A 25,479-nucleotide genomic window follows, 5' to 3' on the forward strand; every position below is an offset into this window, starting at 1 on the left:
TCATCATAGACAGACTGACTAGATGGCCAGAAGTTTTTCCTTCCAAAAAGAACAACGCAGCATTTGTGGCCAAAATCCTATTAAAAGAAATCATACCTAGATTTGGGATTCCCTCAAAATTGGACTCAGACCATGGAAGTCACTTTACTCAGTCAATATTAAATGAAATTTATAAAAACCTAGGAATACAAGCAACATACCACACACCATATCATCCCCAAAGTTCAGGGCAAGTGGAGAGATTAAATAAAGACATTAAAGCATTGACAGGAAAATTTTGTGCAGAAACACACCAAAAATGGACATTCTGCCATTAGTTCTGTTCCATCTTAGAACATGACCCAGTGGAGATTTGCACATCTCTCTGTTTGAGATGCTATATGGACATGCAATTTGTCAAGGAAGGACTTGTAAACCAGCTTACATTGCAATGATAGGTGGAGATTGTCAATTAACAAAATATATACAAGCTTTATAGACAAGAATAGCAGAATTGCATGAAATGGGCTTGATACAACAAACAGTACCCCTGGATTACAATTTGCACAACATCAAACCAGGAGACATAGTATACTTTAAAAATTTCAATAGAAAATTGGCTACAGACATAAAATGGACTGGACCACATGAAGTATTGCTTACTACCCCAACAGCTATAAAAGTTGCAGGGAAAGACTCATGGTTTCACTGTTCCCACGTGAAACCAGAAAAAGTTCAACATCACTGTAACAGACATAGAAGATAATTAGGCAACAGATAGTGCTGAGAAATGGAAACAAAACCTGATTAACATAAAAAGTACACCACAAAGAAATAATAGTGGAACATAATGTTCATGACAACTTCCCAGCCCAGAGGAAAAGCAACCCAGAGGAAAAGCAATCCAGAGGAAAAGCATCCCAGAGGAAAATATTTTAAACCAGTCCTGAGGAAAAGCATCAAGAAAAGATGCTAGAGACAAGAAACAAAGAGGAAAAGCTGAAATGGAAAGCTAAGACTTTGAACTTTGTAAATGTGTTTATATAAGAAGAGGACAGATCGAAAATGAGACTTATATGTAAGACTAAGTGTGTTGAAATAATAAAACAAAAAGTAATTTCACATATTAGGGAAATAGCATGCATCAATACATAACTTGGAAGAAAGAAGAGATCATCAGTCAACATGAGAAGTGGAAATCTGAAGAAACTTGATAAGTATTAATTCAACACAACACTATTAGACACAAAACACAAAATCACAAACTGACATATTGAGAGACCTTGTTTATATAAACAAGTGTCTGAAATTATATTTATACAAAATGTAAATATGTATATAGTTAGTCCCATAAGGTCTTAGGCAAATAGAAAGATCAATAGATATTTCTATTTGACTGACATCATGATGTGGAACAATGTATATTGTTGTATTATATGTAAATAAGGTATTAGTTTTAGTTAACATAGAGTAAGTAGTATTAGCACTAAGATTCAAATTTCTTGTAATAGTTTTGTTCAACATGTATTGTACTGAATTTATTATAAAACCCCAAACTACCCTTGCCAAACTTTCCTGCTAAGATTTCCTTAGAGTAGATTTAGTAAATTGGTAATGTGAGATTTAAAATGGTTGAGGTCTTAAACTGTAGTGATTAAAATAGTGGAAGATATAAATTGTGATAGATATAAGAGAGGGTGAGTAAATTTGACCGCAGAAATATGTTTCACTACAGTGTCTTGTGTTTTAAAATCAAATATAAGGTGGTCTCCAGGGAAATATTCCCAATTATTAAAATGCCCAAGTCAATTGGGTTTTATAGAGATTTTAATTAACAACACAATGAGTAATCAAAGAAAGAGAGAGAGAGAGTAAGAAAGGAATAAGTATGAAAGGCCTCAAGCCAATATGGCCTAGACCTGAGCCTTAAGAGAGAAATCAGTCAGTTTTTTATAACTCACCATAAGATCTGTCTAAGTAAGGATTTCTAATGACACCAGGCCAGCAGCATCTCAGTTGCTTTCACCAGCTCCCTCCTCCATCTGAATGTTTCAGAATCAGTCTCCTCAGAATGAGTCTCTCCAATCTGAATGTTTCAGAATGACTCCCCAGGTCTTCCCTGAGCTCTTATTTTTAAGGGCAAAATCTCCTCTGTCACCTCCCCTAAGACCTTACATCTACCAATCACTGTAGATGTTTCTAAAAGACCGCCCATTCTTAGTCCACACCTAAGAAGGTGTGGATTTTTTAGTAATTCACACCAGGAAAGCTCTGAGTAAGTTTTCCAGTTATTTGTTCCTTGTAAATTCACAAGTTGCTTGACCTTTATAGGTACTTAGCTTAAGAAAAGTATGGGTTTAAGTACTTTTCATTGTTCAGGAAAGAGTTTACACTTTATCTTCCCCTAGGGCAGACCCAAGTAGGTAAAGTAGAATTCTCACATTCCTGCTTTAAGTAAAGTTCACTGCCCAAATGGGGAATGGTCTTAATCCAATCTTATAAAGTAGGGACTGGGAAATTTTAAGGTTTACAGTAACTATAATATAAATATGTGACCTTAGGAAGGTCACAAAAAAAAAAGGGACGATTGTGGAAAGGAAATTAGACTAACAGTTTGTGGGGGAAGGGGCCAACTGGAAGTGGCAGTTGGGTCTTGTGACTAGCACTTCCTTCCTGCCGGGTGGGTCTTGCTTCCTGGTGTTGGAGGAGAGAGGAACTTGTTCAACCCAGTCTCATTGTCATTCTCTTCATTGAAGTCCATAATTGTCTCTATGATTTGTTTTTTGACCTACCAGGTTTTTTTTTTTTTGAGTCAATACTGTGTTTTGGCTCCAAGACAGAAGAATGGTAAGGGCTAGGCAATGGGGGTTAAGTGACTTACCCAGGGTCACACAGCTGGGAATTGTCTGAGGCCAGCTTTGAACCTAGGACCTCCCATCTCTAGGCCTGACTCTCAATCCACTGAGCCACCCAGCTGCCCCTGACCTACCAGTTTTGAAGAATTAGATTATTTAATTTCCAATTAATTTTAAATTTGCCTTTCCATGGACCCTTATTAATTATAATTTTTATCATATTATGGTCTGGAAAAGTTGCATTTATTATTTCTGCTTTTCTGCATTTTTTGCAATATTTCTGTGCCCTAGTTCATGATCAGTCTTTGTATATGTACCATGTACTGCTAAGAAGGTATATTCCTTTTTATTCCTATTCAATTTTCTCCAGATGTTTATTAACTCTAATTTTTCTAACATTTCATTCACTTCCTTTACTTTTTTATTTATTTTTTTGTTTAATTTATCTAGTTCTGAAAGGGGAAGGTTGAAGTCCCCTGACTAGTTTGGTCCTACTCTCTATTTCCTCTTGAAGGTCCTTCAATTTCTCCTTTAGAAATCTATATGCTGTACCATTTGGTGCATAAATGTTTAGTAATAATATTCCTTCATTATTTGTAATACCTTTTAGCAAAATGTAGTTTCCTTTCCTATATTTTTTAATCAGATCAAATTCTACTTTGGCTTTTTCTGGTATCATTAATTATAGCCTTCTGAGAATTAGTCAGGGTAGATGAGAATATGTCAGAGGCTCATTGTAAACATTTCATTGAGATTTAAGGCATTTAACAGATGACAACTATAAATTTGTGGCAAAGTCTATTTTGTCATATGTGTACTTGTCTTTCTTTTTTGACTGTAGTTCTCGTTCCTTTTTCTAGGTTGTTGATGAGAGGGAATTTTTTGAGATAATGCCTAATTATGCTAAGAACATCATTATTGGCTTTGCAAGAATGAATGGAAAGACTGTTGGGATTGTGGGCAACCAGCCCAAAGTGGCATCAGGTATGATAAACCATCCGCTCACTGGTTGCTTTCCAGATAGGACCTCAGAGTCTGCAAAATCCTAGATGTGGAACTAGCCTATTATGAACAGTATAACTATGAGCTATTTCTCTTATTCTCAGTCATTGCTGAGACTTTAGCTTATATTTGACATCATATTGCTCTTATCTTTGTCTGGTTTGTACTTTGTATTTCCTTATGAGCCTGTCCATAAAACCAGTGCACAGAAACAAAGACCATGGGAACAACCTTCTCTCATTTCCGAATTATTTGAAAAAAATTCCCTCCCTATGTATTTAAAATGGGTCTCTTGGCCATTTCCATAGAAGGTGCTAACTTGTCTGATGTCAGATAGTCGTTTTTAGCTTCCGGGTAATCATGGCTGCAATCTAGACGCCACACACTTCCTCTCCCCAGCACCGAACGAAATAGACTACATCAAAGGCGCATAAAAATCACCTTTGGAGGAACAGAAGGACACCCCAGTACTCCCAGTACTCCACAGAGGCGAAGGTACGTGGGGTTTGAACATTTCCACACTATAATAAGGAGGAAAAGCTTGCACAGAAAAGTGAACTGAGCCACCCTTCCCCCCCCCCCCACCTCCCCCACCAAACCAGAGTGAGCTACCTGAGCGCTCACCGGGACAGCGAGTGAGTGGGGAACGTCTCTGTCTGGGGGGGGCACTCCAGGGTCCTTGGGATCTGGGGACTGCCAGGAAAAAACGTCTCAGGGTGGTTTCACTGGAGAATCCAGCGCTTCAGCGGAGCTGTACTTGGGGCGGCTGCGCTGAACATCTCCGCGGAGCTAAACACCAGGGGCGGACCACGTGTTGAATATCTGGGCGGAGCTGAACACCTGGGCAGTGTGGCTGTGATCAGGGACCCAGCACTCTAAGAAACCTCCAAGGCTGGGAAGAACTAGTCTGAAGCAACCTAAATTCACAGAAAAACCACCCATATAACCCAGATCCCAGACCAAAAAGGAAAGGGGAATAAAACCACCAAAGGGATGGCTCACATGGCCCAAAATCAAGCCTCCAGGAAGAAAGGGAAAAAAGTGACTATTGAAAACTTTTATGGTGGAAGTACCCAAGGAAAAGAGGAGAATGAGGAGGAAATCCAAAAAAATTCAGAACACGCCTCCCAAAATGGAAACTATCAACAAGCTCTGGAAGATCTCAAACTGGAACTTATCCAAAAGATGGAAACCTGGAAAGAAAAATGGGAGAAAGAGATCAGCTATCTGACAGATAAGAATGCTCAATTGGAAAAAGAACTCGAAGCATCCAATAGAAGGGCAGACAAATCTGAAAAGCAAAACCAGTCCCTAACGACCAGAATTAAGCACCTCGAAGAAAGTGAGATGATAAAACAGCAAGAATCAATAAAGCAAACACAAAAAATTAATGAATTAGAAGAAAACATAAAATATCTCACTGAGAAGGTCACAGATCTGGAAAACAGAGGGAGAAGAGAAAATCTCCGAATTATCGGTCTCCCAGAAAAACCAGAGATAAACAATAAACTCGATATTATTATACAGGAGATTATAAAAGAAAATTGCCCTCACGTTCTGGAGCATGGGGGCAAAATAGAAATAGAAAGGATTCATAGAACACCTTCTATACTAAATCCCCAAAAGACAACCCCTAGGAATGTAATTGCCAAATTCAAGAGCTTCCAAGTAAAGGAGAAAATCCTACAAGAAGCCAAGAAGAAGAGCTTCAGATAGAAGGGGGCTCCCATAAGGATCACACACGACTTAGCGGCTAACACACTAAGAGACCGCAAAGCATGGCACACGATATTTAGAAAGGCAAGAGAGCTGGGTCTCCAACCAAGAATCAACTACCCAGCAAAACTGACTATATGCTTCCAGGGGAAAGTATGGGCATTCAACAAAATAGAAGATTTCCAAGCATTTGCTAAGAAAAGACCAGAGCTCTGTGGAAAGTTCGATATCCAAGCACAAAAAGCAAGAGAAACATGAAAAGGTAAATATGAAAGAAAGGGAAAAGGAGATAAATCTTATCTTTTTCTTTAAGTCAAACTCTCTTCTATAAGGACTATATTTACATCAAATTATATATATTAATATGTGGGGAAAATGTTTTGTGTAACTCATAAATTGTATCATCATAAGAGTAGTTAGAAGAAACATGCATAGGGAAAGATTGGGGCATTAAGAAGATTTGGGGAAAGTGGGGGCAAAGAAAGGAAAAGGGAGGGGGGAACTGCGATAATACTAAGATTAACTTCAAGAAATAGGAGGGGAATCAATAGAATAATCTTTCCCATATAAAGATACACATGGGAAGGGGAGGGGAAGAACTCTCATATGAGAAGGAGAGGAAGAGAGCGTGAAGTGGAATTACTTAAACCTTACTCTCAGTGAAATCAAATCTGAGAGGGAAGAACATCTAGATCCAGTGGGATCCTGAATTCTATCTTATCCATTAGGGCAAGAAAGAAAGGAAAATTAAGGAGGGGGAGGAGGGAGGGAGTACAAAAAGGGAGGGAAGGAGAGGGGGGAGGGGAAGGGAGCATAAAAAGGGAGGGGCTAGAAAGGGAAGCATCTCAAGGGAGGGGACTAGGGGGACTGACCTAAAGTAAATCACTGGTTCAAAAGGAGAAAGCTAAAGAAGAAAGGTCAGAACTAGGGGAACATATCAAAATGCCAGCGAATCCACAAATAACAATCATAACTTTGAACGTGAATGGGATGAATTCACCCATAAAACGTAGACAAATAGCAGACTGGATTAGAACCCAAAACCCTACCATATGTTGTCTTCAAGAAACACATATGAGATGGGTTGACACTCACAAGGTTAGAATTAAAGGTTGGAGTAAGACCTTTTGGGCCTCAACCGATAGAAAGAAGGCAGGAGTTGCAATCATGATATCTGACAAAGCCAAAGCACAAATAGACCTGATCAAAAGGGATAGGGAAGGTAAATATATTCTTCTAAAAGGGAGTATAGACAATGAGGAAATATCACTAATCAACATGTATGCACCAAATGGTATAGCATCCAAATTTTTAATGGAGAAACTAGGAGAATTGAAGGAGGAAATAGACAGTAAAACCATATTAGTGGGAGACTCGAACCAACCACTATCAAATTTAGATAAATCAAACCAAAAAATAAACAAGAAAGAGGTAAAAGAGGTGAATGAAATCTGATGTCAGATAGTCCTTAACAATTCTAGAAGACATCATTGAACTATTGGGTCAGAAACTCTTCCCTTAGATACATTCCTCAAGTTCTCTCAATGCCACTCTAATGGTTGTTGTCTGTTCCCTTTGCATATGCCAGGCTTATTTATGTTCCAGATCATACATTTTCCACCCTAGGAACAAAATCCCTGCTAACTACTCCTAGGACCTGTATGAACAGGAGCCAGGGCCTCAGGGGCTCTTATCTTCTCCCTCTTTTTTCAAAATGCTTCTTTTACCTGCATACTGTATCATTAAAAACTGTTGCCAAGTGCTTTGTTCTGGCAAGCAATTTCATGCTTTTGGTCACGAGACCTTTAGATCCATGAGCATTTCCCATCTTAAGAAGCTTGATTTTATTTCCCAATTCTAAGTCTGTGATTTCAACTACTAATGACTTTTTTTCTTGATCTTTTGATGGGAAACCTAGAGCTGTTCCTCTCTCCTAGATATTAAAACATCTATGAAAACAAAATTGAGCGTAGACCCCTTCATTATCTATAAGCTATTTGGTTTTCATTTAATCTGGATTTAGGATTCATTGTCCCTCTCCCTCTTCAGTTCTTGCTCAAATGGATCATTGTTCACAATGTTGTATCTTCAGCAGCTCACTTCATCTATCAAATGAAAGAGTTGGATTAGATAAACTTTAAGGTCTCTTCCATTTTAAACCCAGGATCCTATGTTCTTTTCATTTCCCAATCAAGACTTTTCCCTTCTTTGGAAATCCAAAAGTCTTTTTTAGGTGTGACCTAAAAATCTTACTTCATGGATTACCATGACCATTACCTAGTATGCTCCATGGATATACTAGCACTCCAGAATTATTTCCTCTGTTATTTTATAAAGGAAAATAGGATGACAACCTCATGGCAGGTGGTGGTCATGGTACCTTGGTTGTGGTCAAGTAGCTGGGACCATAACGTGTGTATGCCATATATGTGGTTTAGCCAAGGTAGACATATTAACATACTTCTGTGATTTTCTTTTTAAACCCTTACTTTCCATCTTAGAATCATTACTATGAATTGGTTTCCCAATTCTAGGTCTGTGATTTCAACTACTAATGACTTTTTTTCTTGAACTTTTGATGGGAAACCTAGAGCTGTTCCTCTCTCCTAGATATTAAAACATCTATGAAAACAAAATTGAGCGTAGACCCCTTCATTATCTAATCTGGATTTAGGATTCATTGGCAGAAGAGCAGTAAGGGCTAGGCAATGGGAGTTAAGTGACTTGCCCAGGGTCACATAACTAGGAAAAATATCTGAGGCCAGATTTGAACCCAGGACCCTCCATCTCTAGGCCTGGCTCTCAATCCACTGAGCCACTCAGCTGCTGCACTTATGTGATTTTTGATCAAAAATAAAACCTTTAAAATATTGGTTTGGTTTGGTTTTGAAATCAGTAACCTCCTAATTGCTCCTCTTTCTCTTTTCATTGGATCTGGAGGGTGAAGGGAGAGGGAGAAAGAGTCCTTAGCATCTTCTGCTACATTTTAAAACACAGGTACCAGGTTTTACTATTATTTCTCATAACAAAATCAACAGATATCCAAGTGGCTACTTTCTATGGTGCAGTGGATGTTGAGTGATTTAGGGATAACAATGGCTAATAATGATGATAGAACCATTTCAAGTTTTTTAAAGTGCTCTGTGTATATATGCTTATATTACATATTTTCATGCTTAATATAAATTTAGTCTTTATATTATATTATTTTTATTTTATATTACATAAATGGATATGTATCTCAATATATTTTATTTATAAGCATTTTGTCATATAAACATAGATGTGAGTTGATATGTGTATATATTTACATATAACATTTCCTATAATAAATAACATAAATTACATGCATATGTATATATAAACGTGTGTATGGATGTGTGTAACACATCCATACACACAGAGGCATTCCTCAGAAATATTGTAAGTTTGTTTCTAGAATACTGTAATGGAGCAAATAGTGGAATAAAGTGAGTCACATGAATTTTTTTCCTAGTACAGATAAAAGTTATGTTTACACTGTACTGTGTATATTCTATTAAGTGTGCCATAGTATTATGTCTTAAAACAATGCACATACTTTAATTTAAAAATCCTCTATTGCTAAAAAATGCTAACCATTATCTGCGCCTTCAGTGAGTCATAATCTTTCTGCTGGTGGTGGGTCTTGTCTCAATGTCGATGGCTGCTGACTGGTGAGGGTGGTGGTTGCTGACGGTTGGGCTGACAGTAGCAATTTATTAAAAGAAGACAATGATGTTGAAATTTGCTTCGTGGATTGACTCTTTTACTTGAGTACTTAGAGGCCAGTGTAGGGTATTTAATTAACCTAATTTCAATATATTTGTCTCTCAGTGAATAGGGAGGTCCAAAGAGAGACAGGGGGAACAGCTCACTGGTGGGGCAGTCAAAATGCATCAATGTTAATTAAGTTTACTGTCCTCTCTGGGCATGGTTCATAGAGCCTCAAATGAAAAAGTTTGAAACATTGTGGGAATTACCAAAATGTGACACAGGAACACAATGTGAGCACATGTGGTTGGAAAAATGACACTTGTAAACTTGTTTGATGCTGGGTTGCCACAGACCTTCAGTTTGTAAAAATGCAATATCTACAAAATGTAATAAAGAAAAACTCAGTGTTTTTCCTATCTTTTCTATAAGCTACACTATATGCTATTTCATACATATATATTTTATACTCATATATACACACAAACCCATTGTCATACCTATTAAGCTTAGTTTGGATTTTGATTTTGTCATCCCCCTTTTCTTCCCAGCTTCATGTTCTAAAATTTAATAAGCATTCCATCTCTGCCTCCATTGAAGTCATTAATAAAATGGCTAAGAAATAGCATCATTTGTCAGTGTGAACATCCAATGGGGTAGATTCAAAAACCTTGCTTAAAATAAGGTAGATTCCATATTGCTTCTCTTTGTATGTTGTCTATTATTTATCATCTGGACCTGCAAAATTCTCCTCTTCTTGGCTTAGTTTCTTTATAAAACATAGAAAACTTCCACCTGGGATTGTAATGAATATATAAAGTCTTTTAAGAAGTTTATCAAAACCTCTAACAAAGGTTTAATCACTCAAATTTATTAGGAATTAAATAAATTGTACAAAAAAATCAAGCCATTCTCCAATTGGAAAATGGGCAAGGGACATGAATAGTCAATTTTCAGTTAAAGAAATCAAAACTATTAATAAGCACATGAAAAAGTGTTCTAAATCTCTTATAATCAGAGAAATGCAAATCAAAACAACTCTGAGGTATCACCTCACACCCAGCAGATTGGCCAACACGACAGCAAAGGAAAGTAATGAATGCTGGAGGGGATGTGGCAAAGTTCTGACATTAATTCATTGCTGGTGGAGTTGTGAACTGATCCAACCATTCTGGAGGGCAATTTGGAACTATGCCCAAAGGGCACTAAAAGACTGTCTGCCCTTTGATCCAGCCATAGCACTACTGGGCTTGTACCCCAAAGAGATAATAAGGAAAAAGACTTGTACAAGAATATTCATAGCTGCACTCTTTGTGGTAGCCAAAAATTGGAAAATGAGGGGATGCCCTTCAATTGGGGAATGGCTGAAGAAATTGTGGTATATGTTGGTGATGGAATACTATTGTGCTAAAAGGAATAATAAAGTGGAGGAATTCCATGGGAACTGGAACAACCTCCAGGAAGTGATGCAGAGCAAAAGGAGCAGAACCAGGAGAACATTGTACACAGAGATGGATACACTGTGGCACAATTGAATGTAATGGACTTCTTTACTAGCAGCAATGCAATGATCCAGATCTATTTGGAGGAACTTATGAGAAAATGCTATCCACATCCAGAGGAAGAACTGTGGGAAAAGAAAGACAGAAGAAAAACAACTGCTTGATCACATGGGTTTGTGGGGCTATGACTGGGAAAGTGGACTCTAAAAGATCACCCTAGTGCAAATACTAATAATAAGGAAATGTGTCTTGATCAATGGCTCATGTTAAACCCAGTGGAATTGTGTGTCATATATGGGAGGGGAGGGAAGGAACATGAGTCTTGTAACCATGGAAAATTATTCTAAATCATCTAATTAAATAAAATTTTTTAAAAAGAAGTTTATCAGTCAATAATACAAGGTAGCTAACTACTTTGTTAGTGATACAGTTATATGGAACATTAATTATATTAGCTCTCTTATTTCCCCCATATATTTTCTTCATGATCTTGGATATATTTTGATGTTTCTCTGTATCTATTTTTGTTTATTTTTAAAATTATAATAAATTTATATATCCAGAAAATCATATAGACATACTATTTAAGGAATCAAATGTTCTTAAAATCCTTAGTATTTAAATTAAGTTCCAACAGGCAAACAAAAATTGCATCTACTCTGTTTTCACTTCCAAGCCTCTGAAGTTTCACTCACTTTGGCTCTTGGGTTTTTGTTTGTTTGAAGGTGTCTTTTTGTTGTTGTTGTTCCTTTTAAAGCTGCTTTTATTTTTTTAATTTTATTTTCATTTTTAAATATTTTCCCATGTTTACATGATTCTTTTTCTTCCCCAAACAATGCCAGGCTGTTCATTGGACAGCACAAGCAGAAGGCTTTCCCTCCTCCCATGCTGGCACTCAGAGCACTTATTCATCCTCCAAGAAAACATTCACACCATACCAGAGCATGAGAGCAAGGCTGGAATAAAGGAGATAATCATACTTCCCATAAACAAAAATTAAAATGAGCATGACGGCATCCTAAAGCACAGTTAACATTTATTTGTTGCTGCCCAGAAAGTACAGTTAAGGAACTGAGATGTGAACAATTAAGTATAGTTGTTTAACATCACTGCATTTATTCTTTCATTAGGGTGTTTGGACATTAATTCTTCTGTGAAAGGTGCTCGTTTTGTCCGATTTTGTGATGCTTTCAATATACCACTGATTACTTTTGTTGATGTGCCTGGTTTTTTGCCTGGTAAGTATAGCATTGGTCAGTAGTAACCAATGGGGAAGAGTTTTGGTGGGTCTCATTTCTATACTCCATGCCTCTCAGCAATATGCAAGAGAAATGGGGATTGGGTGAAGGTATTTTATTTGGAAATCTTGTAAGAAACACCAGACTTTTCATTTTTAAATTTTATATTCAGGTCTTTAGTTTTCTCTTTCCAATTATAGCCCTCCCTCAACCCCTACATTGAGTAAGTTACTCCTTACAACAACAAATTAAAAAGAAAGAATAAAAAAGCAGTTCAGTAAAACTAACCTGGGTCTGACACCATAGGTGATCATCCACTATCATTTCTCACTCTTTTAAAGAAAAGAGGAAGAACAATTAATAATTTCTTAGTATTTCTGTAATTTTGGGGGCTGAAATAAAGCGGCCCCCAGAAAAGCTGAATAAACAGTGCTTGGTGTTGTTAGTGCAGTGAAACATATACAATTCTGTCACTTGGAGGAATGTTTGGGGAAGACACTGGAGGGGGAGCTGACCCTCCTCTCATAGTTTTGTCTTTTTCCAATCCATGATTTTGAAGCTCTTCACAAATGCTCTTATCAATTTTTTTGGAATAGAGTTTTTGCATTTTCATTTTGTCTTAGGTACTGCTCAGGAGTACGGAGGAATCATCCGACATGGGGCCAAACTACTTTATGCATTTGCAGAAGCAACTGTGCCCAAAATCACTGTAATCACACGGAAGGTGAGATGAAAGATACCACTTCATTTCAGTGATGCTCCTCTGATGCACTCTATGAGTAAAGGGCTAATTTAGTTAAGTCAAGGGCTAATCAAGAGAGTAAGATTATAGGACCCTGGATTCTGAGCTGGAAGGAACTCCAGTGGCCATCTAAGCCAGCATCTTCATTTTGCAGATGAAGAAATTGAGGCTAGAGGGGGCAAAGTGACTCCCCAAAAATCATACAGCTTTTAAGTGGCAAAGCTTGAGACGAGAACCCAAGGGTTCTGACTGAAAGTCCATTACCCCATCCTCTGTCAAGCTGGTTCCCTCAGAGGTTTACCTCTCCATTGTCTCAAAAATATCATGAAATCAGTTCTCTATCCCACAAAAATATCCCACTCTGGCCCCTGGTGAATTAGACTTTTCAAAGGGAACTGGGAGAGAAGCCAGGCAAAATCTGGGAAGTTAGAGAATGTGGGATGGAGGAAGGTTAATGGTCAGTCTGTCATTTTTAACATCTTTGAGAATGTAACTTGATTGCCAGTGTGAGGTTTCTTCCCATTTTACTGAGTTCTCTGGAGGTTTCTGGATGATCATGAATCCCCATATTATAGGTCAGTTTGGATAACTATTATGCATGTTCTGTTTTAGGCTTATGGTGGTGCCTACGATGTGATGAGCTCCAAGCACCTACGCGGGGATGTCAATTATGCCTGGCCCACAGCCGAGATTGCTGTGATGGGGGCAAAGGTCAGGGCATTGAGCCTCTGTTGATTTATATATTCAACAAGTAACTGTTGAACTGGACACTTTGTTTTATGTTAAGAACACAGGGTAGCTGATTGAATACTAGACATCTTCCCTTTCCTCCATGACCCTTCCTTATATTCTAATAAGAACAATAAAACATGGTACCACAGTGAGAGCCTAATGAGGAAGGTGGGTTGAGGAGAGAAGAAATTAGAGGAGGGCCCACCCTCCTTCTCTCTCCCTTTCTCTCCTTCCCCCAAAGACAAGGAATTAACCTGTCTTTGCTCTCTAGTACCCCACACCACGTAGGTCAAGGAATGCTTTGCATAGAACTAGCCCTCAATTCCCTATAGCAGTGATGATGAACCTTTTAGAGACTGTGTGCTGTGCCCTGCCCCACCTTACCCCACACGGGAGGGAGGAAGCACTTCCATTGGGTTGCTGGGCAAAGGGGCAGGGAAAGTGGAAAAATGGCATCAGGCATGGTAGAGAGGAAGAGGGAGCAGCTCTGCCCAAGTCTCTGCCTTTCTAGTAATGAACTCTGCGGGGGGGAGGGGTGGCTGCATGCCCACAGAGAGTGCTTTATGTGCCATCCCTGGCACCTGTGCCATAGGTTTGCCATCACTGGCTGTTAGCCATTTGTGCTTTTTGGCCTGTGGTCTTATGACATGCCAAAAGTCCATTATGTATGCCTGGATGCCCATCATGGATACCCATTTCTAGAAAATCTTGTTTATGAAAACAAGCAAAAAAAAATCCCTTAGAAGTTAACTTTGAGAGGTTTCCAGACTAGGGATGGTACCAGGAAAACCCTTACCTTCCATCTTAGAATCAATACCATTTATTGCTTCTAAGGCAGAAGAGTGGCAAGGGCTTGGCAGTTAGATTAAGTGACTTGCCCAGAGTCACACAGCTAGGAAGTGTCTGAGGCCAGATTTGAATCAGGACCTCCCATCTCTGTGCCTGGCTCTCTTATCTACTGGGCCACTCAGCTGTCCTTGTTATCAGTAAAAAAATTTTTTTTAGAATATTTTTCCATGTTTTCACAATTCATGTTCTCTCTCTCCCCTCTCCTGAAGCTGACAAGCAATTCCACTGGGTTATACATGTCTTTATTACTCAAATCTATATCCATATTATTTATATTTGTAATAGAATAATCTTAAAAACCACAACCCCAAATCATACCATATAACCAAGTGATCAATCATAGGTTTGTCTTTTGCATTTCCACTCCCATAGTGCTTTCTCCAGATGTGGATAGCAGTATCAGTAAAATTTACATATCTTTGCCTGTCCCAGTAGCAGCCCCCATTGAGGGTCGCTGCAGACCTGCTGGACTAGCGCCTGGGGTGGGAGGAATCCATCAGTATGTTCTACCATAATGCCTGTCCTGTTACAGGGAGCCGTTGAGATCATCTTCAAAGGAAAGGAGAATGTGGAAGCTGCCCAGGCAGAATACGTGGAGAAGTTTGCAAACCCCTTCCCTGCCGCAGTGAGAGGTAGGAGATCTGGCCCTACAAGGCCTGGCCCATTTCCCCCAGAGGGAGACGTCAGAGCTTTGGCCTTGGGAGATGCCCCCTACTGGGGAGATTGTTCTTATCCTGGGCTTCCCAGCTCTGCGTCCCTGCGACTTGTGAGCACAGGTGCCCCTCACCCTTTCCTGGTGGAATCACTTGGCTCCTCTGGCTACCATCACCCAGTTGTCCTCCGCCCTCTGAGAGTTCCCGCTCTGCCTCTGTCCTTTTTTCTGGTCACTCAAGGTTCCCTGAGCTCTTATTGCTCTCCATTCCATCCTTTGGCAGCCCCTTCCAACTGCCGCTGTACACCTGAGTCTTTCTCCAAGGACCATCCTTTGAATGAGATCGTTTTGTATAGAAACATCTCACGACTCGCGTTTGTTTTTAGACCACTGAGTTACCAAACCACCCTAAAGAACCAGGCATGGGCAGCATCCGCCTGGGAGGAAGGGCAAAGTGGGCGCCCCCCCCCTTCCGCTTGTGCCACTCTTCTCTTGTTCTCTGCTTACAGCTTTTCCTTGAAGGCCTCTTAATTGTCAGATGAAGGCCAGAGTGCTAGAAATAAGGACCAGTTGGGAGTCCCGAGAATCTGGTTCTACGGCTCTTCTCCACTGCTCACTACTCTCTGGGGGGTGCAGGAAAACACCCCTGTATTCATGGGCCAGGATCTGTCCCAGCCAGAGCAGTGGTGGCCCTGGGCATCGCTCCTAAGGGCAAGCTGCCATGCTGGGGGGAGGGGGTAGATTTTGCTGCGTCAAACACACACACCGCTTACCCCCCTACTTCCCTCTATCCCCACCCCCCGCCCCCGCGGATTTTCACGTTTCTACTGGTGAAGCCTGCCAGAAACCTCCTCCGTCCTTTATGATCCTGCACCAGCCCCATTCTCCTTCCTGTGGCAGTAGGAGCCCCTCGCTTTTCCTTCCTGGGCCTGCACAGACCTCCTGAGAATCCTTTCCTGCCAAGGGATTCTTAGTGTAGGGCAGTGAGGGCAGGGCCAGGAAGACTCCTCTTAATGAGTTCAAATCCAGCTTCGGACACTCGCTGGCTGAGTGAAGACTCGGCTTTCTTCTGCTCAGATTCCCTCAATGAATCCAGACCCCTAACCTGAAACCGGAGGAGTGCTGGAGTAGCTGCCGCGAGCCTCAGGTCCGGCCCCCCATTTACATGTGCGGGACCCAGGCCAGGGCGTGCTTTGCCCCAGCCATGTAAGGAGTGAATCCCTCCATCCCGGGCCGGAGGCTCAGAGACCGAGTGGAGGAACTTCAATGGTGTCTCCCCGGTGGGCCTCTGTACCGTGAAGGCAGGCCCGGCTTCCTGCCCCGCTTGCTTTGGGTTACCCAAGAGAGCAGGAAGTACCCGGGCAGAAGGGCGCTCTTGGCTGTTTAGCTCTCCATGGTCTGCCGGCTCCAAGCAAAAGTAATGACCTATTCCTCCGTGTTCCAACAGGATTTGTGGACGACATTATCCAGCCTTCTAGCACTCGTGCCCGGATCTGCCAGGACCTAGACGTGCTAGCGAGCAAGAAGCAGGCCAGTCCCTGGAAGAAGCACGCCAACATCCCGCTCTGAGCTCCCTGCAAGCCCGAGACAGAGAGGTGGCGCTCACGTGTCTGACTGTGGAAATCACATGACCGCCTGGGTGGGAAATGCTGCCTGTAAGGGGAGTGCAAGATTGAAACTAGAAGAGTAGTTTGTGTGCTTTCGTAGGCTGCCTTCTTTGCCAATGACTCCTCTGGAAAACGACAACTTTTTCAAGGCAGGATCTCTGTGGACATTTGCCAGTGGGGTCAACCATGCCATAAACCAGTCCTGATGTCTGGGTTTCCCTGGGAGTGGCCTTAATCTTAATCCTGGACTCCTGATGGCTCCACGATTGACCATTAGCAGAGTAAATCTGCCAGATGGCTAATATAGTGGGCCTCCTCATGACTTAAAAAACCGATGAGCAGATTAAAATTCTGGTTTCTATTTCACTTGTGAGAAATTATTGGGGTTTATTTTAGAAATTGAGGAGACAGGTCAGAATTCAGGGAGGACTGTAGTTCTGCGCCATACTCATGTGTAGAAAAGCAATTTGATTTTTTTTTTTAACCCTGCAAATTAGATGTATTGCAGGACAATTTTTTGCATAGTGAGCATTTGTGCATCAAATAACATGATCCTTTTTTCACTTCTCTTATTCCAGGCTTGTTGAATTCAAATTAATTTTTTAGCCTCAAAACATAATAAAAATTGCACTCTGGTGCTTATATTCATGCTAAGGTGTGTTTTGCTTTTCTTGATGCATTTAATTTTCCTATATGTCTCTTCCTTCATTCCCTTAGCAACCTGTACTTGCTTCTACAGCCAGGCCTGGCTGCTGCAGGCTATGAAATCCCCCCCCCCCCTTTTTTTGAAAATCCAAACTGACGGCACAATTTTCAAGAACACAGTTAAACAGAACATGGAGATTTAAAAAGAGGCTTAAAGTGATTTGACAAAAACCATTTAGACATCTCCAAGAGGCTAAGTCATTTAGTGTTTTTATTTGAGTATTTGTTGTATTTTTTCCATATAACTAGGACCCTCATCAGCCTAGGTTGGGATGACACCCCATGAGGGACACAGTTGCCTGGAGTGATCATGTTTTCCCCTTCAGGAGGCTGCCTGTCCCTCTCCCAGGGAGAACTACCTCGGACGCTGGAGTGTGAGATGCTCCACACACCCTAAAACCCCCAATCTGTGCCCCTTCCCAAAAGCTTCTAGGACTGGTGGCACCAGCCCTCCCTGGCCATAAAGAAATCGGCCGCATACTTAGAAAAGCTGTTTATTTTCATGGAAGCATGTGCTTGAGCCATAGTGTTCTCAAGATCCAGAGCATTTGGACACTGCACACTCTACAGAGAAATATAAAATTCCTGGGCCTGTCCCTGGCCGCCATTGCCCTGGGTCTCCAACTCCAGTCCCAGAGCTGCTGCAAGGAGCCAAGCGCAGGAGGCCCCTGGCTTGCCAGAGCCGGTTTTGCTCTAATGACTTAGCTTTTCCCAAGGGCCCCCTTTCTCAGGGACTCCTCCAGGAGCCCTTGGCTGCCAGGCTACCTCAGTCCTGGCTAACCAGTGGGCCGATCACATCTACCAAATCAGGGCCTTCGGGAGGGCCTCGGAGAACAGCTCTCCTCATCACCCCTGTCCTCCTACCTGCCAGGCTGCCCGGCTGCTCCCCCCAACCCTTAGCCAGTTTAACCCCACTTATAGGCGCTTATAGCGCCTCCCACTGGTTTCGTTTATCGCAATGAATCCCAGCATTGGCCTCTGGCGGACTGTGGGGCAGGCATCCAGGCCCACACTTTCCTCAGTCTGTGGCCAGTGGGCCAGCCCAGGATCCACCTCGAGGAGTCACCGATGACTCATGTCCTCCCTCACCAAAGGGGAAAAGTCCAGGAGCGCCAGCCTTTCCCCTCCCCTTTCTCCTTGTCTCTGTGTGTCCTGCTGTCCCAGCCACAGGCCCAAGGTTGGAAAAATAGTTCATTATCTCACTTTCCCTCAATTAGTTGTGGCCTTCCTTTCTCACGTGCAAACCAGTTCTCCATGCTGGAGCTCTTGGGCCTGGATGCTAAGTGTCCATAAAAGGGACCCTCCGGCCTAAGGAGAGCCTGTTGGGGAGCTCCCAGTTCTAGGCCTCCCGGGGCCTGGGCTCAGCACCTATCTCTCCATGTCCTGTCCTGTTCAGTTCCAGACAGTGCTCACTGACTATTGCCTTTTACTCAGAATGTAAACACCAAACAGAATGGGCTTTTGCGTATGTATGATAGAACAGAAAAGGAGGATTGTATATGAAATTACAAATTATGAATAAAAATGAAATTACAAAGCATCTTGCTTTTTAAAAAACAAACTTTGCTTCTGGTTTGGATTAAGGCAGAAAAGCAGCAAGGGCTAGGCAATCAGGGCTAAGTGACTTGCTCAGGAACACACAGATAGGAAGTATCTGAGGTCAGATTAGAACTCAGGACCTCCTGACTTCAGACCTGGAGCTCTACTCACTGTGCTACTTAGCTGTCCCTTGCTTTGATTTTAAATTCTATAATAAGATCAGCCTGTGGCTTTCTTTGTTTATATAATGTTTTATTTTTTCCCCAAGTACATTTAAGAACAATTTTTAGCATTCATTTTCTAAAATTTTAGTTCCAAATTCTCTCTCTCCCTGTTTCTACTTCCCCCTCCCTAAGAGAGTGAGCATTTTGATATGTTTTACATGTGTGATGATGCAGAACGTATTTCAATGTTCGTCTTGTGGTGGAAGAAGACATGAAAAAACACATGAAGAAATGAAAAGGACTAAGCTTTGATCTGCATTCAGGCTCTGTCAGTTCTTTCTCTGGAGGTGGATCGCCTTTTTCATCATGGAATTGTCTCAGATCGCTGTATGGCTGAGAATCACTAAGTCATTCACAGTTAGTCATCATATAATAGTGCTGTTACCATGTACGATGTTCTCTCAGTTCTGCTTATTTCCCTTTTTTTTTTAAACCCTTACCTTCTGTCTTGGAGCCAATACTGTGTATTGGCTCCAAGGCAGAAGAGTGCTAAGGGCTAGGCAATGGGGGTCAAGTGACTTGCCCAGGGTCACACAGCTGGGAAGTGGCTTAGGCCAGATTTGAACCTAGGACCTCCCGTCTCTAAGTCTGGCTCTCAATCCACTGAGCTACCCAGCTACCACCTGCTTATTTCCCTTTTTGTCAGTTCACATCTTCCCGGATTTTTTTGAAACTACTGCTCACCATTTTTATAGCACACTAGTATTCCATCACAACTATAGGCCACAATTTGTGCAGCTCTTCTCCGATGGATGGGCATCCTCTCAGTTTCTAATTCTTTACCATCACAAAGAGAATTGCTATAAATATTTTTGTATCAGGAGGCTCTTTTCCCTTAAAAAAAACTTTTGGGAACTTCTGGTCAAGATGGCGGCATAGAAGCAGCAAAAGTTCAGACCTCAGAAACCCTTCCTTACCGATCACAAACAGAGCGCTCCTAGGCCACCGAAATTCAAGCTGAACAACAGGATAGACCTGGGGAAACCTCCTCCTGGACCTGGATCAAAAGGTACCACACCCCAAAAGCCAGAACCCTAGATCACTCAGATCTAAGGGGTAGACAGAAAGAAGGTCCCAGGACCCATCTCTCCAACCCAGAGTGCTGAGGCCACGGCAGCAGCGGGAACCTCAGGGCTCTGAGGACTCACCTTGAAAGCAACCTGAGCCAGTCTCCAGGGCGCCCAACACAGTTGGCAGGGAAACATAGAGAGAAGGGGGAAGCCTGTAGCCCCCTGGCTGGGTCCTCCCATCTGAGTCTCAAGGGAAGTCCCAGCTCTAGGGCACCAGCTGAACCCAATCCCATCAGGAGCCCTCAGAGCTACTGAAAGGACAGAAAACTCAGGGCTGGCAAAGGGGTTGCTCCGAAGAGCTTACCTTGAAAGTAACCCGGGCCAGTTTCCGGGCATTCAACACAGACTGTGGAAGAGGAGGTTGCTGCTTTTTTTTCTTCCTTTTTTTGGCTTGGGGATCATTCAGCCCACACCACCTGAACCTAATCCCATCAGGAGTCCTCAGAGCTTCTGAAAGAACAAAAACCTCAGGGCCAGTGAAGGGCTTACCTTGAAAACAACCCAGGCCACTCTCCAGGCATTCAACACAGATTGTGGAGGAGGAGGCTTTTTGCATCAGGGCTCATTTGGCCCAAACCAGGTGAACCTAATCCCATCAGGAGCTCTCAGAGCCCAGGCAAGCCACAACCCCTCCCCCCTTACAGAGCAGGGTCTTCTGAAAGAACCAGCTGAACCTAATCCCATCAGGAGCCCTCAGAGCCTAGAGAGGCCACGCATCTCCCCCCTTGGAGAGCAGGGTCTTCTGAAAAAACAGAAACCTAGAGGTGAAGTCAAGATGGCAGCCTAGAAGGAGCATAGACCTGGCAGCCTGGCCAGAGCTTTGGAGATCCTCCATATCTGCTCCAGCCGTCCAGGAAGTTTAAAACTCAGAGTAAACCCAGCCCAACTAAGCTGAACTCAATTCCATCAAAAGTCTCCAGAACACAGGGAAGCACAGGCTCCCCATCCATCCTCATTGACTGCTGGACTTTAAGCCAATCAAAAGCCTCCAGAGGACAGGAAAGCTCAAACCCCCAACAACCCTCCCCCAGAGATTACACCAAGAGATCCTCTGTTAAAGCTCCAAGAGGGGAGACTGATAGAAGTCCCAAAAAAACAAAAAAATGAGAGGAACAAGAGCACAGACAAATACGGGGAGGAAAGAAGGGGTGAATATGAATAAACAACAGAAACAGAAGAAAGAAACTACAATAGACAGCTACTACTCACCAAATGGAACAGAGGGGGAGAGATCAGCAAACTATAAACCAGAAATCCCAGCAAATTGGATACAGGCTGTGGAAGAACTCAAAACACAACGAAGAGAGGCTGAAAACAATTGGGAAAAGAACTTAAAAATTAAGATAAGTCATCTGGAAACAGAGGCACTTGAACTAAAACAAGAAAATAGTGTCCTGAAAGCCAAAATCATCCAGCTGGAAAATGAGGCAAAGGAGATGAAAGATGAGGCAAAGGAGATGAAAGACGAGATAAAGAGGATGAAAGACGATCTTCAAAGAAAATCAGACCAGAAGGAAAAAGATGACCACAAAGCCAGAGATGAAATCCAATCTTTAAGAACCAGAGTAAAACAACTAGAATCAAGTGACCTCACAAGGCAACAGGACACTATAAAACAAAACAAAAAGAATGAAAAAAATGAGGAAAATGTGAAGCATCTCATTCACAAAACAGACGATTTAGAAAATCGTTCAAGAAGAGACAATTTAAGAATAATTGAACTACCAGAAGACCATGACAAAAGAAAAAGCATAATACTAGACATAATACTAGAGGAAATTATCCAGGAAAACTGTCCTGAGATCCTAGAACAAGAGGGGAAAGTGGAGATTGAAAGAATCCACAGATCACCCCCTGTATTTAATCCCCAACTGACAACACCAAGAAATGTTATAGCCAAATTCAAAAACAATCAGATGAAACAACAGGTATTACAAGCTGCCAAGAAGAAGCCATTCAGATACCATGGAAACACGGTGAGGATAACACAGGATCTGTCTCCATCCACAATGAAGGACCGAAAGGCATGGAATACGATATTCCGGAAAGCAAGGGAACTAGGCCTACAGCCTCTTAAGAATAAAATACCCATCAAAACTGACTATATTCTTACAGGGGAAAGTATGGTCATTCAACACAATAGAAGAGTTCCAAGCATTCATAAATAAAAGACCAGACCTGAACAGAAAATTTGAAGTCCAACCACAGAACTCAAGAGAATCATCAAAAGGTAATTAAAAAAGAGGGGGGAAACAACAACAACAACAACAACAAAATTTTTTAAAGAAACTCAATAAGTTAAAATATGTATCCCTATAAGAAAAGAGGTCATTGGCAACTCTTAAAAACTGTTGCTATCACCTAAGCAGCTAGAAGAACTACACTCAGAGGGAACAGTGACAAACTGTATAGGATGAAAGGACAAGACATAAATAGGTATATAGATATATGCAAGCATAAATACATATACATGTGTATGTATATATATATATATACATGACTAAAGCTAAAAAAGAAAAGAGGTTATGACTAAAAGAAATGGGAAAAGAAACAAATGGGGGTAAATTTATATGTCACAAAGAAGCTCATGGTGGGAGGGGGGAGAACATCGATACACTGGAAGGGTAAAGAGGTTGGAGATAGGAAATACTCAACTCTTACATACTTTGAAACTGACCCAAAGAGGGAAGAACAATCCAATCCATTGGAGAAGAGAATAGATTTGCGCCGTATAGGGGAGTAGAAGGGTAAAAAAAAGACTGGTGGGGAGGGAAGCAGTACAAGGGAGGGAGAGGATGGGGGGGAAATTTTTTAAAGACTACAGGAAAAAATAAGGGAGGGAATAAAAAGGGAGGGGGGTAGAAAGGGAAGTACAAGGGAAAGTAAATCACTCGACTAAAAGGTAGAGCTGAAGAAGAAAGGTTAGAATTAGGGAAGGATATCAAAATGCCAGGGAGTCCACAAATGACAATCATAACTTTGAACGTGAATGGGATGAACTCACCCATAAAACGTAGATGAATAGAAGAATGGATTAGAATCCAAAACCCTACCATATGTTGTCTTCAATAAACACATATGAGGCGGGTTGATACTCACAAGGTTAGAATTAAAGGATGGAGTAAGACCTTCTGGGCCTCAACTGACAGAAAGAAGGCAGGAGTGGCAATCATGATATCTGATAAAGCCAAAGCAAAAATAGACCTGATCTAAAGGGATAGGGAAGGTAATTATATTTTGTTAAAAGAGACTTTAGATAATGAGAAAATATCACTAATCAACATGTATGCACCAAATAATATAGCACCCAAATTTCTAATGGAGAAACTAGGAGAATTGAAGGAAGAAATAGACAATAAAACCATATTAGTGGGAGACTTTAACCAACCATTATCAAATTTAGATAAATCAAATAAAAAAATAAATAAGAGGTAAAAGAAGTGAATGAAATCTTAGAAAAATTAGAATTAATAGACATATGGAGAAAAATAAATAGGGACAAAAAGGAATACACCTTCTTCTCAGCACCACATGGCACATTCACAAAGATGGACCATACATTAGGTCACAGAAACATGGCACACAAATGCAGAAAAGCAGAAATAATAAATGAAGCCTTTTCAGACCAAAGGCAATAAAAATAATGATCAGTAATGGTACATGGGAAACCAAATCAAAAACTAATTGAAAATTAAACAATATGATACTCCAAAATCGTTTAGTTACAGAAGAAATCATAGAAACAATTAATAATTTCATCGAGGAAAATGACAATGGCGAGACATCCTTTCAAACCTTTTGGGATGCAGCCAAAGCAGTAATCAGAGGTAAATTCATATCCCTGAGTGCATATATTAACAAACTAGGGAGGACAGAGATCAATCAATTGGAAATGCAAATAAAAAAACTCGAAAGCGACAAAATTAAAAACCCCCAGCAGAAAACCAAACTAGAAAACCTAAAAATTAAGGGAGAAATTAATAAAATCAAAAGTGATAGAACTATTGATTTAATAAATAAGACAAGAAGCTGGTACTTTGAAAAAACAAACAAAATAGACAAAGTACTGGTCAGTCTATTTAAAAAAAGTAAGGAAGAAAAGCAAATTAATAGCATCAAAGATGAAAAGGGGGACATCACCTCTGATGAAGAGGAAATTAAGGCAATCATTAAAAATTACTTTGCCCAATTATATGGCAAAAAAACCCACCAATTTAAGTGATATGGATGAATATATACAAAAATACAAACTGCCTAGACTAACAGAAGAAGAAATAGAATTCTTAAATAATCCCATATCAGAAAATGAAATCCAACAGGCCATCAAAGAACTCCCTAAGAAAAAATCCCCAGGGCCTGATGGATTCACCAGTGAATTCTATCAAACATTCAGAGAACAGTTAATCCCAATACTATACAAACTATTTGACATAATAAGCAAGGAGGGAGTTCTACCAAACTCCTTTTACGACACAAACATGGTACTGATTCCAAAACCAGGCAGGTCAAAAACAGAGAAAGAAAACTATAGACCAATCTCCCTAATGAATATAGATGCAAAAATCTTAAATAGGATACTAGCAAAAAGACTCCAGCAAGCGGTCAGAAGGGTCATTCACCATGATCAAGTAGGATTTATACCAGGGTTGCAGGGCTGGTTCAATATTAGGAAAACCATCCACATAATTGACCACATCAACAAGCAAACCAGCAAGAACCACATGATTATCTCAATAGACGCAGAAAAAGCATTTGATAAAATACAACACCCATTCCTATTAAAAACACTAGAAAGCATAGGAATTGAAGGGTCGTTCCTAAAAATAATAAATAGTATATATCTAAAACCATCAGCTAATATCATCTGCAATGGGGATAAACTAAATCCATTCCCATTAAGATCAGGAGTGAAACAAGGATGCCCATTATCACCTCTATTATTTGACATTGTACTAGAAACACTAGCAGTAGCAATTAGAGAAGAAAAAGAAATTGAAGGCATCAAAATAGGCAAGGAGGAGACGAAGTTATGACTCTTTGCAGATGACATGATGGTCTACTTAAAGAATCCTAGAGATTCAACCAAAAAGCTAATTGAAATAATCAACAACTTTAGCAAATTTGCAGGATACAAAATAAACCCACAGAAGTCATCAGCTTTTCTATATATCTCCAACACAGCTCAGCAGCAAGAACTAGAAAGAGAAATCCCATTCAAAATCACCTTAGACAAAATAAAATACCTAGGAATCTACCTCCCAAGACAAACACAGGAACTATATGAACACAACTACAAAACACTCACCACACAACTAAAACTAGACTTGAACAATTG

At 40.8% G+C, this 25,479-nt stretch overlaps 1 protein-coding gene across 2 annotated transcripts in view; it reads left to right on the top strand.

Moving 5' to 3' along the window:
* Positions 1-17,260, top strand: part of PCCB (propionyl-CoA carboxylase subunit beta) — a 52,562-nt gene extending 35,302 nt beyond the window's left edge. For both annotated transcript variants that reach the window (XM_056793652.1, XM_056793653.1), the window contains exons 10-15: positions 3,695-3,818; positions 11,917-12,024; positions 12,648-12,748; positions 13,379-13,477; positions 14,880-14,979; positions 16,447-17,260. In XM_056793652.1, the coding sequence (XP_056649630.1) occupies positions 3,695-3,818; positions 11,917-12,024; positions 12,648-12,748; positions 13,379-13,477; positions 14,880-14,979; positions 16,447-16,568 (654 nt within the window). In that variant the 3' untranslated portion in view covers positions 16,569-17,260. The remainder of the gene's footprint in view (positions 1-3,694; positions 3,819-11,916; positions 12,025-12,647; positions 12,749-13,378; positions 13,478-14,879; positions 14,980-16,446) is intronic.
* The last annotated feature ends 8,219 nt before the right edge of the window (positions 17,261-25,479 follow it).

Source organism: Monodelphis domestica, chromosome 4, assembly GCF_027887165.1.
Source record: "Monodelphis domestica isolate mMonDom1 chromosome 4, mMonDom1.pri, whole genome shotgun sequence".
Taxonomy (NCBI): domain Eukaryota; kingdom Metazoa; phylum Chordata; class Mammalia; order Didelphimorphia; family Didelphidae; genus Monodelphis; species Monodelphis domestica.